The sequence below is a fragment of the Lepus europaeus genome, chromosome 18 (genome assembly GCF_033115175.1).
Source record: "Lepus europaeus isolate LE1 chromosome 18, mLepTim1.pri, whole genome shotgun sequence".
In the NCBI taxonomy this organism is placed as follows: domain Eukaryota; kingdom Metazoa; phylum Chordata; class Mammalia; order Lagomorpha; family Leporidae; genus Lepus; species Lepus europaeus.
In genome coordinates this window covers 49,204,637-49,214,819 of record NC_084844.1, presented here as the reverse complement: position 1 = coordinate 49,214,819, position 10,183 = coordinate 49,204,637, and the positions used below count along the sequence as shown (strand labels likewise).

Here is a 10,183-nt window from a genome sequence, read left to right as displayed (position 1 = left end):
TTAAGACTCTGAGATTCACAATGAGCAGCTCTAAAAAATAAAGGAGCAGTTTGGCTTCCGGAAGGAAGAGGAGGCAACACTTGGACCTGGTTCTTGTACAACAAGAAAACATCGCTGGGGCCCCGGCCAAGGCAGAGGTGGGAGCCAGGGTGGTCTTGGGGGGAGGGTCAGGCCCCCAGGGTGCCCCAGAGCTCGGCAGGGTGGGGACGGAGCACTAGCTTGCACACCACTGAAGTCACAGCCGGCTGGGTGCTAAGGGGCAGAGAGCATTGTCCATGGCAGCTGGTGGGGACTCCTGGCTGCAAGGGCGCCCCTCCACCAGAAGCACCTTGAGTGCAGGGGGGGGGGGGGGCTGGTGTGAACCTGGCAGCTGCACCCTGGCGTGGCTATGAGGATAAGGGTCTGGGTGCAGATGGGAGTGGGGTGAAGGCCTGGGGAAGCTGTCGAGTGTGGCCATGTGCATGAGCTACAGCAGCTGGTGTTCGGGGCCCTCCAAGAAGCTTGTTCTCAGGGAGGAAGCCGGGCCGATAGCTGCTTCCTGCCACGCAGCCAGAGTTCTGGCCCCTGCCCCATAGATTCTGGGAATGGTCCCCTGGGCCCTGCCCTTGGCGCAGGCCCAGCCTGGGGGAAAGCAGTGGGTTCAGGGATGGGGTGGACAGTGCTCTAAGGGCCACAGCCCTATGCACAGAGGCGAGTAAGGAACCCAGAGGTCTCACCTGGGGCACAGATGTGTGCAGCTGGGACAAGTGGCCAGCTCCATTTGCCAGGTGGAGTCCAGTGTCCCCTCGGGGGCCTCAGCACCTGAACTGTCGCCCTGAAGTCGGGGCCGTCCCTCCTGCGGGTGCTGTAGACTCCGGTGGCTCTTCCCAGCGGCAGAGTGCGCCTTGGCAGGCAGGCTGCGTGGGAAAGTCCAGCCCCCTGACCCCGCGGCCCCGGGAGGGCAGGGACTTGCCCAAGGTCACATAGGCCGGCAGCGGGCCAGGCTCTGCTGGAGATCCCACTCGAGGCAGTCTTCTTTGGCTCCAGGGCCCCTGTGGCCCAAAACCAGGAGTCTGCTCAGCCGCGTGGCTCCAGCACACAAAGCCTTCCTGGTTAACAGAGGGCACGGCCTCCTGGAGCCAGGGCCACTCAGCAGTCCCCGCCCAGAGAGGGTGGGGACCCAGCCATGGGTCATACAGGAGGCTTGAGGATAGCCTAGCAGGTCCAGGATGCTGGAGGACACCTCCCAGGCCAGGGAGGAGGGTGGAGTCTTCATGGTCCCAGCAGCACCTGGGGAAAGGGATCCAGGTCAGGGGAGGGGTCTGGGCACCGTTCCAAGGCTTCCCCCACCCTTTGGCTTCCCTTGCTGTTTGGAAAACAGGCCTACTGCCTGGCTTCAGGGGCCATGACCCCGGGGTGTGCACTGCTGGGAAGCTACAGCCCCCACTCCAAGTAGGAGTGAACCGCTGGCACCTCCATGAGGACTTGGGAGGATGCAGTCCAAACAGCAGGGAGTTCCTGGCCAGTGCAGCCCTGACCTGTGCCCCTGCCCTGGGGAGGGGGGCCTGCGGGGTTACTGGAAGGAGCTGCTCCCCACCCCTGCCAGCTGTCAGTAAGCAGGCCCTGGTGGGAGGAGGGCTGCGGCGCCCAGCAGCCTGGCCTGCACTCACCGTCTCAGACTTTCACGGATGCGGGCGGCATCACCAGCTGGTTCGCCCTGGGGGAGAGACGGGCGGGGGTCAGGGTGATGCGTCAGCGGGGGCCGGGCACAGCTCTGGTACGTGGCATCACGGGGGCCAGCGGAGCGGAGGTGCTGGGCAGGGACCTCGTCAGCCCCAGGGGGAAGTGGGAGAGCCCAGGGGTAGGGAGAGGAGAGAGAGAGAGGAAAGAGCAGAAGAGAAAGAAGTCAGGAAACAAGAGGAATAGGAGAGGTCCCTGCTGAGAAAACCCCAAGTCCTCAACTACCCAGGGGGGCCCGGCCAGACCCAGGCTTGTGAGCTGGGAGCCGAGGGGCGGTTCCCAGCTCCACCCCCTGCCACTCACTGCTGCTCGGCCTTGGCGCGGTCGCTGAGGAAGGAGAGCGCGGTGGCGAGGAAGAACATGCCCCCCAGAACCACCACGAAGGGGCAGAGCATGAGCGCGTAGCCCAGGCTCAGGAACTCCCAGAGCGGCGAGTCCTTGGTGCTCTGGCGGATCACGTCCGAGATCTGCGGGGGGCCCAGGGCGGGGGGCGGTTAAAGCAGGCCACCTCCAGGAGCCCCCACCACCACCCTCACCCCCTGCCTGGGCTACTCACAAAGCCAATGAGGTAGGGGCTGCCCGCGTCCCCCAGCAGGTGCGAGGTGAAGCTCTGCAGGGCCACAGCCGTGGCCCGCCGTGTAGGGATGACCACGTACTGTGGAGAGGCATAGGCCAGTGGGCGAGGGGTCCCTCACTCCCGGACACCCAGCCCCTGGCCTTTCTCCTGACCATCTCTGCTTCACTGGGGACCTGGGCTCTGCCCTTCCCACCCGGAGCATCCCCTCCACCTGTCCCCCCCCCCCCACATCCAGTTGAGGGGAGAAATTGGGGTCACCCTGGTTCCTGGGGGGACACAACATGGCGAAGCTTCTGCCAGCTTGCCCTCTGCTGTGTGGCCAAGCTGCCTGCTGTCCCACACTGGGCTCTGGTCCTGGGGACACTGAGGCCCAGAGACGTTGCATCCCCAAGGCACCCGCGCCTCTCACAGCTAGTCTCCTGGTTTTTTTCCCCATGCCTACCCAGCTAGGCTGACAGCTGGCCTGAGGCAGGACTCAGCCTGGGAGGGCCCCCACCTATCCCATGATGCCAGGCACCAGTGGGCTGCAGATCCAGCTCCCGAGAACCAGCTCTGGGCCCCAGGCAGCCCTCCACCCCCAAGCTCTGGCCCCGCCTTTGTGGACCGCGTGTGAGGGCAGCAGTGCCCATGGGGCACCCTCCTGGGGGGGAGAGCTGAAGGGGCAGGAAGAGACCTGGATCTGATGAGACAGTGTGGCCCCATTTCTAGCACTAATTAGTCACTTGGCTGTGACACAATAAACTGGGACAGATTTCTCTGGGACCCAGACCCTGGTAGGGCTGCCCCTGCAAGGGGGTTGGGGGGGAGGGAAGGGCACTGGATTCCAACACTTCTTGCTCCCACCTTCACCCATGGCCTGTGCAGTAACCCCACTCCACCCTGACGCTGCCTGGCTCCACACTGAGGCCAGAGCTGAGTCACACCGTCCCCCCTCCCCCCAGTCCATGCGCAGAGGCAGCCCTGGGGTAACAGGTGCGCAGGGAAGGCCAGGGCAGGCCAGGGCAAGGCCTCCTGAGGTAGAGGAGCTGGCGGGGGCCGTCGGGGCCCAGGCTCCTATCCTGGACTCTCAAGCATCCTCCCACCCTGCCCAGGGCCTGCCTGGCCCCTCCAGACCCCCTCCCCACCACTGGTCCCTGCACTGTCTCCTCTGAGTCCCCTCCCAGCCCCGGCCTGGAGGGTAGGAGCAGGTGTCACATCAACCCTACTCTGCCACACATTGCTGCACAACCCCCTCCTGGCTCCTCCCACCCCGCTCCGGTCCCCACCAGGGGGACAGGCCCCGGCCGGCCGGCTGGCTGGCCGCTCAGACAGAGCCCTTTGTGCCCAGCTGGCTGGTCTGGAGCCTTTTGTTGGCCTTGTGAAGACAGCCTCTGTCCACCCTGGCCAGCCGCAGGCACTCGGGAAGGCACGCCTGGGACCCAGGCGGAGCTGGGAGAGGCGGGTCCATGGCGGCTCAGACCCTGGAGGAGGCTAACTGGCAGGCAGCACCACCTCCGTGCCAGCCTGGCACTACCAGCCACAAACCTGAGCCTTGAGACGCGCCCAGCCTCCACAGCCCGCCCCATCTGCCTGCCCAGCTCTCTGTTCTCAGGGCCTGCCCTTATGCACACCCCCAAACCCCTGATCCCTTCCTGCCACTCCCTGCCGCAGCCAACCCCCCCACCCCCACCCCGGTGAGGTCAAGAGGCCCAAGTCTGCACGCAGCCACCTCAGCCGCCTGGCTTACCATGAGGATGTCCGCCGTGATGGCCCAGTTAGAGAACAGCAGTGTCTCCCCGACAAAGATACAGATCTGCCGGCACAGAGTGTGACCGCCGTCAGGGGCCCTGCCACCCCTGGCTGCTGCAGGCAGGGAGCCCCCAAAGCCTCTCACCCCTGCCCCACATCTCCCAGCAGAATCTGAGATTATCCAGAGACTTCAAGACCTGCCCACTGTCCCGAGGGCTCCCAGAGTCCCTGAACAGGCCATGGACACAGCGAGGCTGCCCACGTTTCTGGCCCAGCTCCCCCATCACCCCGCTCCCCCTTGCACTCACATAGGCACCCACGATGCTGCTCTTGGCAGCCACGAAGATCAGGCAGATGAAGATGGCTGAGCCCAGCATGCCCACGGCGCACACCAGAGGGTCGGCCCGCTGGGTTCGCAGGCGGCACCAGCGCGTGGCTCCTGCGCCCGTGACCACGCCCAGAAAGCCCGTGAAGCAGGTGATGGCCCCAAAGATGAGGCTGTGGGGACAGAGGGTGGAGGAGCACGGGTTGGGGGTGGGGACGGCAGGGGCTGCCCTGTCGGCTCTCCCTCGCCCCCGCCCCCTTGCCCACCTGTCCTTGGCCCCGCAGGGGGCGCTGCTGCAGGTCTCTGCCGTCTTCTGCACCACTTGGGCGCGGTGCAGGTAGAGCGGGATCCACATGCCCAGGGCGCCCGTGGCGAAGGATACGGCCGACGTGGCCAGGGAGGAGAAGACGTAGCTGCGGCTGGGGAGAGGCCAGGGCAGCGGCTCTGAGCTAGGACTGGGACCCCTCCACCTGCCGCTGGCAGCCCCAGTCGGAGCCCAGGGGGCAGCCTCCTCTCTCCCGACCCACTGGCCCACACCTCCTGGTAGACAGAAGGTCTCGAATGCCACCCCTCACAGGATCTAGGGGTGAGGGCCCAGGCTGCCAGAATCAAAACTCCCAGTGGCCAAAGCGTTACTGCCGCCCCAGGGGCCAGCAGAATGGCAGTGAGCCCACCTGCAGGAGACCATACCACCTCCCCCCACCCCCCGCAGTACTCACTTTCGCATCAGGGCCCTCATGTCTCGGAGCCACGAGGTCCGGGCTTTGAGCTGCCCTCCGAGCTGGTCGGCGTGGCCTCTCTTAGTGGCTGGGACCAGCACGAGGATAAGCGTTCCTGTGATCATGCCCAGGACCGGGGACACCTGGAGGGGCAAGGCGCACAGGGTGAAGACACCAGGGCCCAGCCAGCTCTGTCCCTGCCACCACAGGAGGGGCAAGCCCGGCCATCTCTGGGCCCCCAGTGCCCTCCCTGGGCTGGCTCCCACCCAGCCTTCCTCACGGGGCTGGCGGGCAGTACCCCAGCAACGAGGCCAGGGAAGGGCTTGGGGACTGCAAGCAGGCTGTCCAGACCCCAGGTAGGACTCGCAGGAAGGTGCATGGAAGGCTGTCGGGAGGGATGGACAGGTGACAGGGAGGAGACGGTGTGGACGGAGGGAAGGGGGCTCAAAGACCGGGTGGCTGGGCGCATGGACAGCGGACAGACAGACACACGGGACGACAACCGGGGGCAAGAGGGCAAGTTCCTGGGGACACAGAATGAGACGCAAGGCCACCAGGCCTGCCTGAACACACAGCTCCCAGCTGATACAGCAGGTAGAGCCCCCAGGACAGGGCTCATGGGTCTGGGGCCCGGGCTTCTCTCTGGGAGGAGGGGGTCATCCTGTATTCCCGCATGCCATCCCCTCCACCAGCCCTGAGAAATGCAACCCCACCCCCACTCAGCCTGGGAGCCCCTCTCCATGCATCCCCTCGCCCCCCCACCCCAAATTCCACGGAGGCTGCTTCCTTCCTGCTTTTGAGGAAAAAACACTTTGTCTTAGGCTTCCGCTCCTCCGACAGACTGGGGATCTCTGTTTCCTCCGATTGCACTGTCCTGGGGCCTTGGTAACCTGCCCCCATCCCTCTGGTGGGACCGGAAGTGGCTCCAGACCCCCGGGGGCCCCGTGCGGAGGCCTGGCCCCAGCCCCGGGCTAGCACAGTGCCCAGGCTGGAAGCAGGAAACCACACCGTGGTCCTGGAATTTCCTGATACACGGAGAGAATCCTTCATCTGCCCAACCTGCGAGTCCCGGGGGGGGGGGGGGGGGGGAGGAGGCGAGGCCAACCCTGAGGGTGGGGGTGGGGGGAGCTCCCGGACACCTCATTCTAGATGGATGGAGACCTGCACCCTGGCCCACGCTGTCTTTAGGAGACCCTAGCTAGGGCAAGAGGGTTGCCTCATGGTGGGACGTGGGGAGCAGCTTTACCCGTAAGGCCCAGTGCCAGTCCCCAGCCGCCTGCTTCACACTGGAGCCGGTGATGTAGCCCAGGCCGCTGCAGGGAACACAGATGTGGGTTAGCTGGGGCTGGGGCCGCACACGCACACACCCAGGCCCAGACCCTGGGGGAAGGGGTGGGCACCAGCGCAAAGCACCCAAGCCCCACGGCTCCCCCTCACCTGCCCAGCGGGATGGCGAAGTAGAAGACGGACAGCATGAGTGTACGCGTGTTCTTGGTGAACAGGTCGCCGATGATGGTGGGCGCGATGGTGGAGTAGCTGGCCTCGCCGATGCCCACCAGCCCCCGGGACAGCACCAGCAGCCAGAAGTACTGCGGGGATAAGGCGGGGAGTGCCGGGGACCGCCCTGCTCCTCCGCCCACCCAGCCTCAGCTCCCACTTTGTGCCTCGCCCCACCTGCGGAGGGCAGGGTCCACCCTCAGGCTCCCCAGGCCTCAGTGTGCCCCCTCTGGTGGACAGTGGGTGTGAACAGGAGTTGGCCAGGTGCTGGGGTGGGTGTCCTCTGGCCCCATCAGCTCTTGGGTCGCACCTGTGTCTGCCCCAACTTGGGGGACCTCCGCTCTGGGTCTGACCCCCCCACCTCAGTGTGTCCTTCTCCCAGGCAGGGAGCGGCTAGATCAGCCTAGTGGGCTGAGCCCCTCCCCCGACCCGACATCAATGGACAAAGCCCAGCTGAGCAGGGTAGGGTGGGGCCGTGCCAGCTGCTGGTCGGGCTATCCCTCTGATGTGAACCTGCCCCCCTCTGCCTCCCCAGCTGCCCAGGGCCTGAGAACCCGGCATGGTCATCTTTCCCCAGCCTCATCCTGACCGCCCATCCGGCCAGCCACGCCCACGTCCCCCTCCCCCCCCCCCCCCACTGCCTAGGGGAGAACCCTCATCTCTGGGTTTCTTCACCCTCAGCATCCCCAGCTCCAAGACCTCCCCCAGCCACCCGCCTCTGCTGTTGCCAGGGAATCCTCTGCTCCTGGCCTTTGCCTATTTTTCTATGGGGCTGTTCGGTTTTGTTTCTTTGTATTGATTTGTATCAGCGTCTTCTACGCCCGCCCGAGGCACTGAGCCTGCACTCCTGCTGTCAGACGGGCCCTGGCCTCTTTGTGTCTGTAGCATTTCTCCCTCCAGAGGCTGCAGGTGGCTGAACGCGAAGCTGTCAGGTCTGCTGACTTCCGGTTTAATGGCTCATTCAGGAAGGCCTCCTCCATCCCCAAATCATAAAAACCACCTCCCATTGGATGCTTGTTACATTTCAGAGAGCGGGGAAAGACTCCTCCACTGATCTACGCCTGCGAACCCCCAGCCTGCCCCCAGGGACCTGCCAGACTCTTGGTTTGTTGTGAATCCATCTCTGCCTGGGCTTGCACACTTAGGTACCCGTGAGCACCACTTAGTGTCCCACCTGCGCACTGGTAAAAGACCCTCTCCCTGCATTTGTACAACTTGCTTTTTCCCTGTCCTCGCGTCTTTCTGAAACCCATCACTGCTGGGTCACACAGACCCTCGCAGGGTGAAGATGCTCCGTGCACCTGTGAGGCCCCAGAGACGGCCGCCTAGACCAGCTCCTGCTTTTTGTCCAGCACAGTCAGTCCTCGCCTGGACCAGGGTGCTGCAAAAGGCTTGTGGAGAATGGAATTGCAGTTTTCAAATGGGTTTCTTTGCGCGACAGAGAGCCAGAGCGAGCGGCCATCGGCTGGCTCTCTCCAGACACCTGCAGTGGGGGCTGTGGGGCAGGCCAAAGCCAAGAGCTGGGAGCACCATGCAGGTCTCCTGCGTGAGCGGCAGGAACCCAGTCAGTCGAGCCATCCCTGTTGCCTCCCAGGGTCTGCATTCGCAGGAAACTCGAGTCCAGAACGGTAGCTGGGACTCAACCCCACGCACTCCAAATGTGGGATGTGGAGGTCTTCACCACCAGTCTAAGCAAGTGCTTGCTCCCAGGATAAAGGACTTAAAGGGCAAACATTTCGGTGCCCAAACAAATTTGAAATCCACGCACACGGGGCATCTTTGAAAAGTTCATGAAAAATGGGTATAAAAAAAAACTATGCATAGATTTCAAAAATGCTTTGCAAGAAAGTAAACTGCCAATTCCGTTTCCTGAGATGCTCTCATGTGCAGCGTGCAGCCAGAGCCCCTGTCTCGGGAATATTCCTCAAAGTAGCGGGCTGGGTTGAAGGGTACATGTGGTTAGAATTCTGTCAAACCCTACCTTTCTGCTCCCCAGAGAGGCTCAGCAGTCCACACTCCCGCCAGCAGCACCCGAGACCTACTTCCTCACAGCTCCAATAACACTCGGTACTGTCAGCCTTTGCCCTTGTTGCCAACCTGACGGCTGTGAAGCGACCTGCATCTCCCTGCGGTTCCGCCCCTTTGGGTATCCTCTCCTGGGATTTCCTACAAGCACCCTGGCCTCATCTTGCCCTGGGGTCCTTTCTCTTTGTTCTGCTGATTGACACAGATGCTCTAGACTGGTGGAGCTGGCTTCCTGCTTGACCTTCACCTCTCTGGAGTTTGTTCGCAGGCTGCTTGGCCATCCGTGCAGAGGCACGGCCGGTCCCAAACCAGTGATCTGGGATGCAGCTTCCACCCTACACTCAATCCCCATAGAAACGAGGGTTTCCTCGAGCCCGGACTCCATCGCTGTGGCTGTCGGACTGAGAACTGCTGTGTTTTTGCGAGCTGATCGGGCAAATCCCCTCCTTGTTATGTTTCGCAGTGTTCTTGGCTGTCCCTGGGTGGTTTTCCTGCCAAATTAACTGCCGAATCACATCGCCAAGGTCCACTGAAAACCCCTATGGGACTTGGACCGTGACTGCGAGAACCGATGGATTCATCTCTCCCCGGCCCAGCACAGAGTCCAGCCCTAGCATCACGGTCCTGGACTCACTACTCAGTCCCAAAAGCAACCCCAGGGGCAGGAGGCAGCCAAGGGACCCTGGGGACGTCTGGTCTAAGCAGCCCCTAGCACCCTGGCCGCCAGGCTGTCCCTGGCACTCTGGGCTCAGTGCTCCATGGGCCTGAACTTCCTTCTGGGAAGCCAAACTGTCCCGTGCAAACCTGCTGATCATACAGCTCCTCCACTGCGCTTCTCCAGACCCCTCAGGGCCCACTGCTGCCCTGAGAGGAAAGCCGGGCCCCCCACCCAGCATGCAAGGTTCCACACGAGGGGGCCCAGTCCTTGCCTTCCTCTCCAGCCCCACGCTCCTCTTCTGCACCTGCCACTTGGCTCCCTCTGCCCACGCCGTCTTCTCCAAGGGGCCTAACTGCCAGGTCGTCCCTGCCCAGCTCACAGGCTGCCTCCTCCAGAAAGACCTCCATGACCCCATGGAGTTCTAGACAACGCTGTGTCCTCCGTGGGGACCCTGAGCCTATGGTCTGTACCTTTTGCCATCCGCAAGCCTGGATGCTCCAAGGACAGGGCCCAGCAGAAAACCCCAGTGTTGTGGCCTAACAGGTAAAACCACTGCCTACAGTGCCAGCATCTCACATGGATGCTGGTTCAAGTCCCGGCTGTTCCACTTCCCATCCAGCTCCCTGCTAATGCACCTGGGAAAGCAGTGGAAGATGGCCCAAGTGCTTGGGCCCCTGCACCCAAGTGGGAGACCTGGATGAAGCTCTTGGCTTTGAGCTGGCCCAGCCAGCCATTGTGACCATTTGGAGAGTGAACCAGCAGGTGTAAGATTCTCTCTCTCTCTCTGCCTCTCCTTCTCTGAAACTCCAACTTTCAAATAAAATAAATCTTTAAAAAAAAGAAACCCTACTCTTCTCCTGGCTTCCCCTGTCTCTCTCAGCAGCTGCCGTGTGATTGTCCACTGTGTCCTTGAATGCCCCTGGCGATGGGGAACT

At 63.0% G+C, this 10,183-nt stretch overlaps 1 protein-coding gene across 1 annotated transcript in view; it reads right to left on the bottom strand.

The window, feature by feature from the left end:
- Positions 1–57: 57 nt before the first annotated feature.
- Positions 58–10,183, bottom strand: part of SPNS2 (SPNS lysolipid transporter 2, sphingosine-1-phosphate) — a 33,183-nt gene continuing 23,057 nt past the window's right edge. The window contains exons 4-13 of the mRNA XM_062215754.1: positions 6,506–6,657; positions 6,315–6,381; positions 5,069–5,211; positions 4,616–4,768; positions 4,333–4,522; positions 4,023–4,088; positions 2,276–2,374; positions 2,023–2,186; positions 1,650–1,696; positions 58–1,269 (exon numbers count right to left, since the gene is read on the bottom strand). Coding sequence (XP_062071738.1) covers positions 1,654–1,696; positions 2,023–2,186; positions 2,276–2,374; positions 4,023–4,088; positions 4,333–4,522; positions 4,616–4,768; positions 5,069–5,211; positions 6,315–6,381; positions 6,506–6,657 — 1,077 coding nt within the window. The 3' untranslated portion in view covers positions 58–1,269; positions 1,650–1,653. The remainder of the gene's footprint in view (positions 1,270–1,649; positions 1,697–2,022; positions 2,187–2,275; positions 2,375–4,022; positions 4,089–4,332; positions 4,523–4,615; positions 4,769–5,068; positions 5,212–6,314; positions 6,382–6,505; positions 6,658–10,183) is intronic.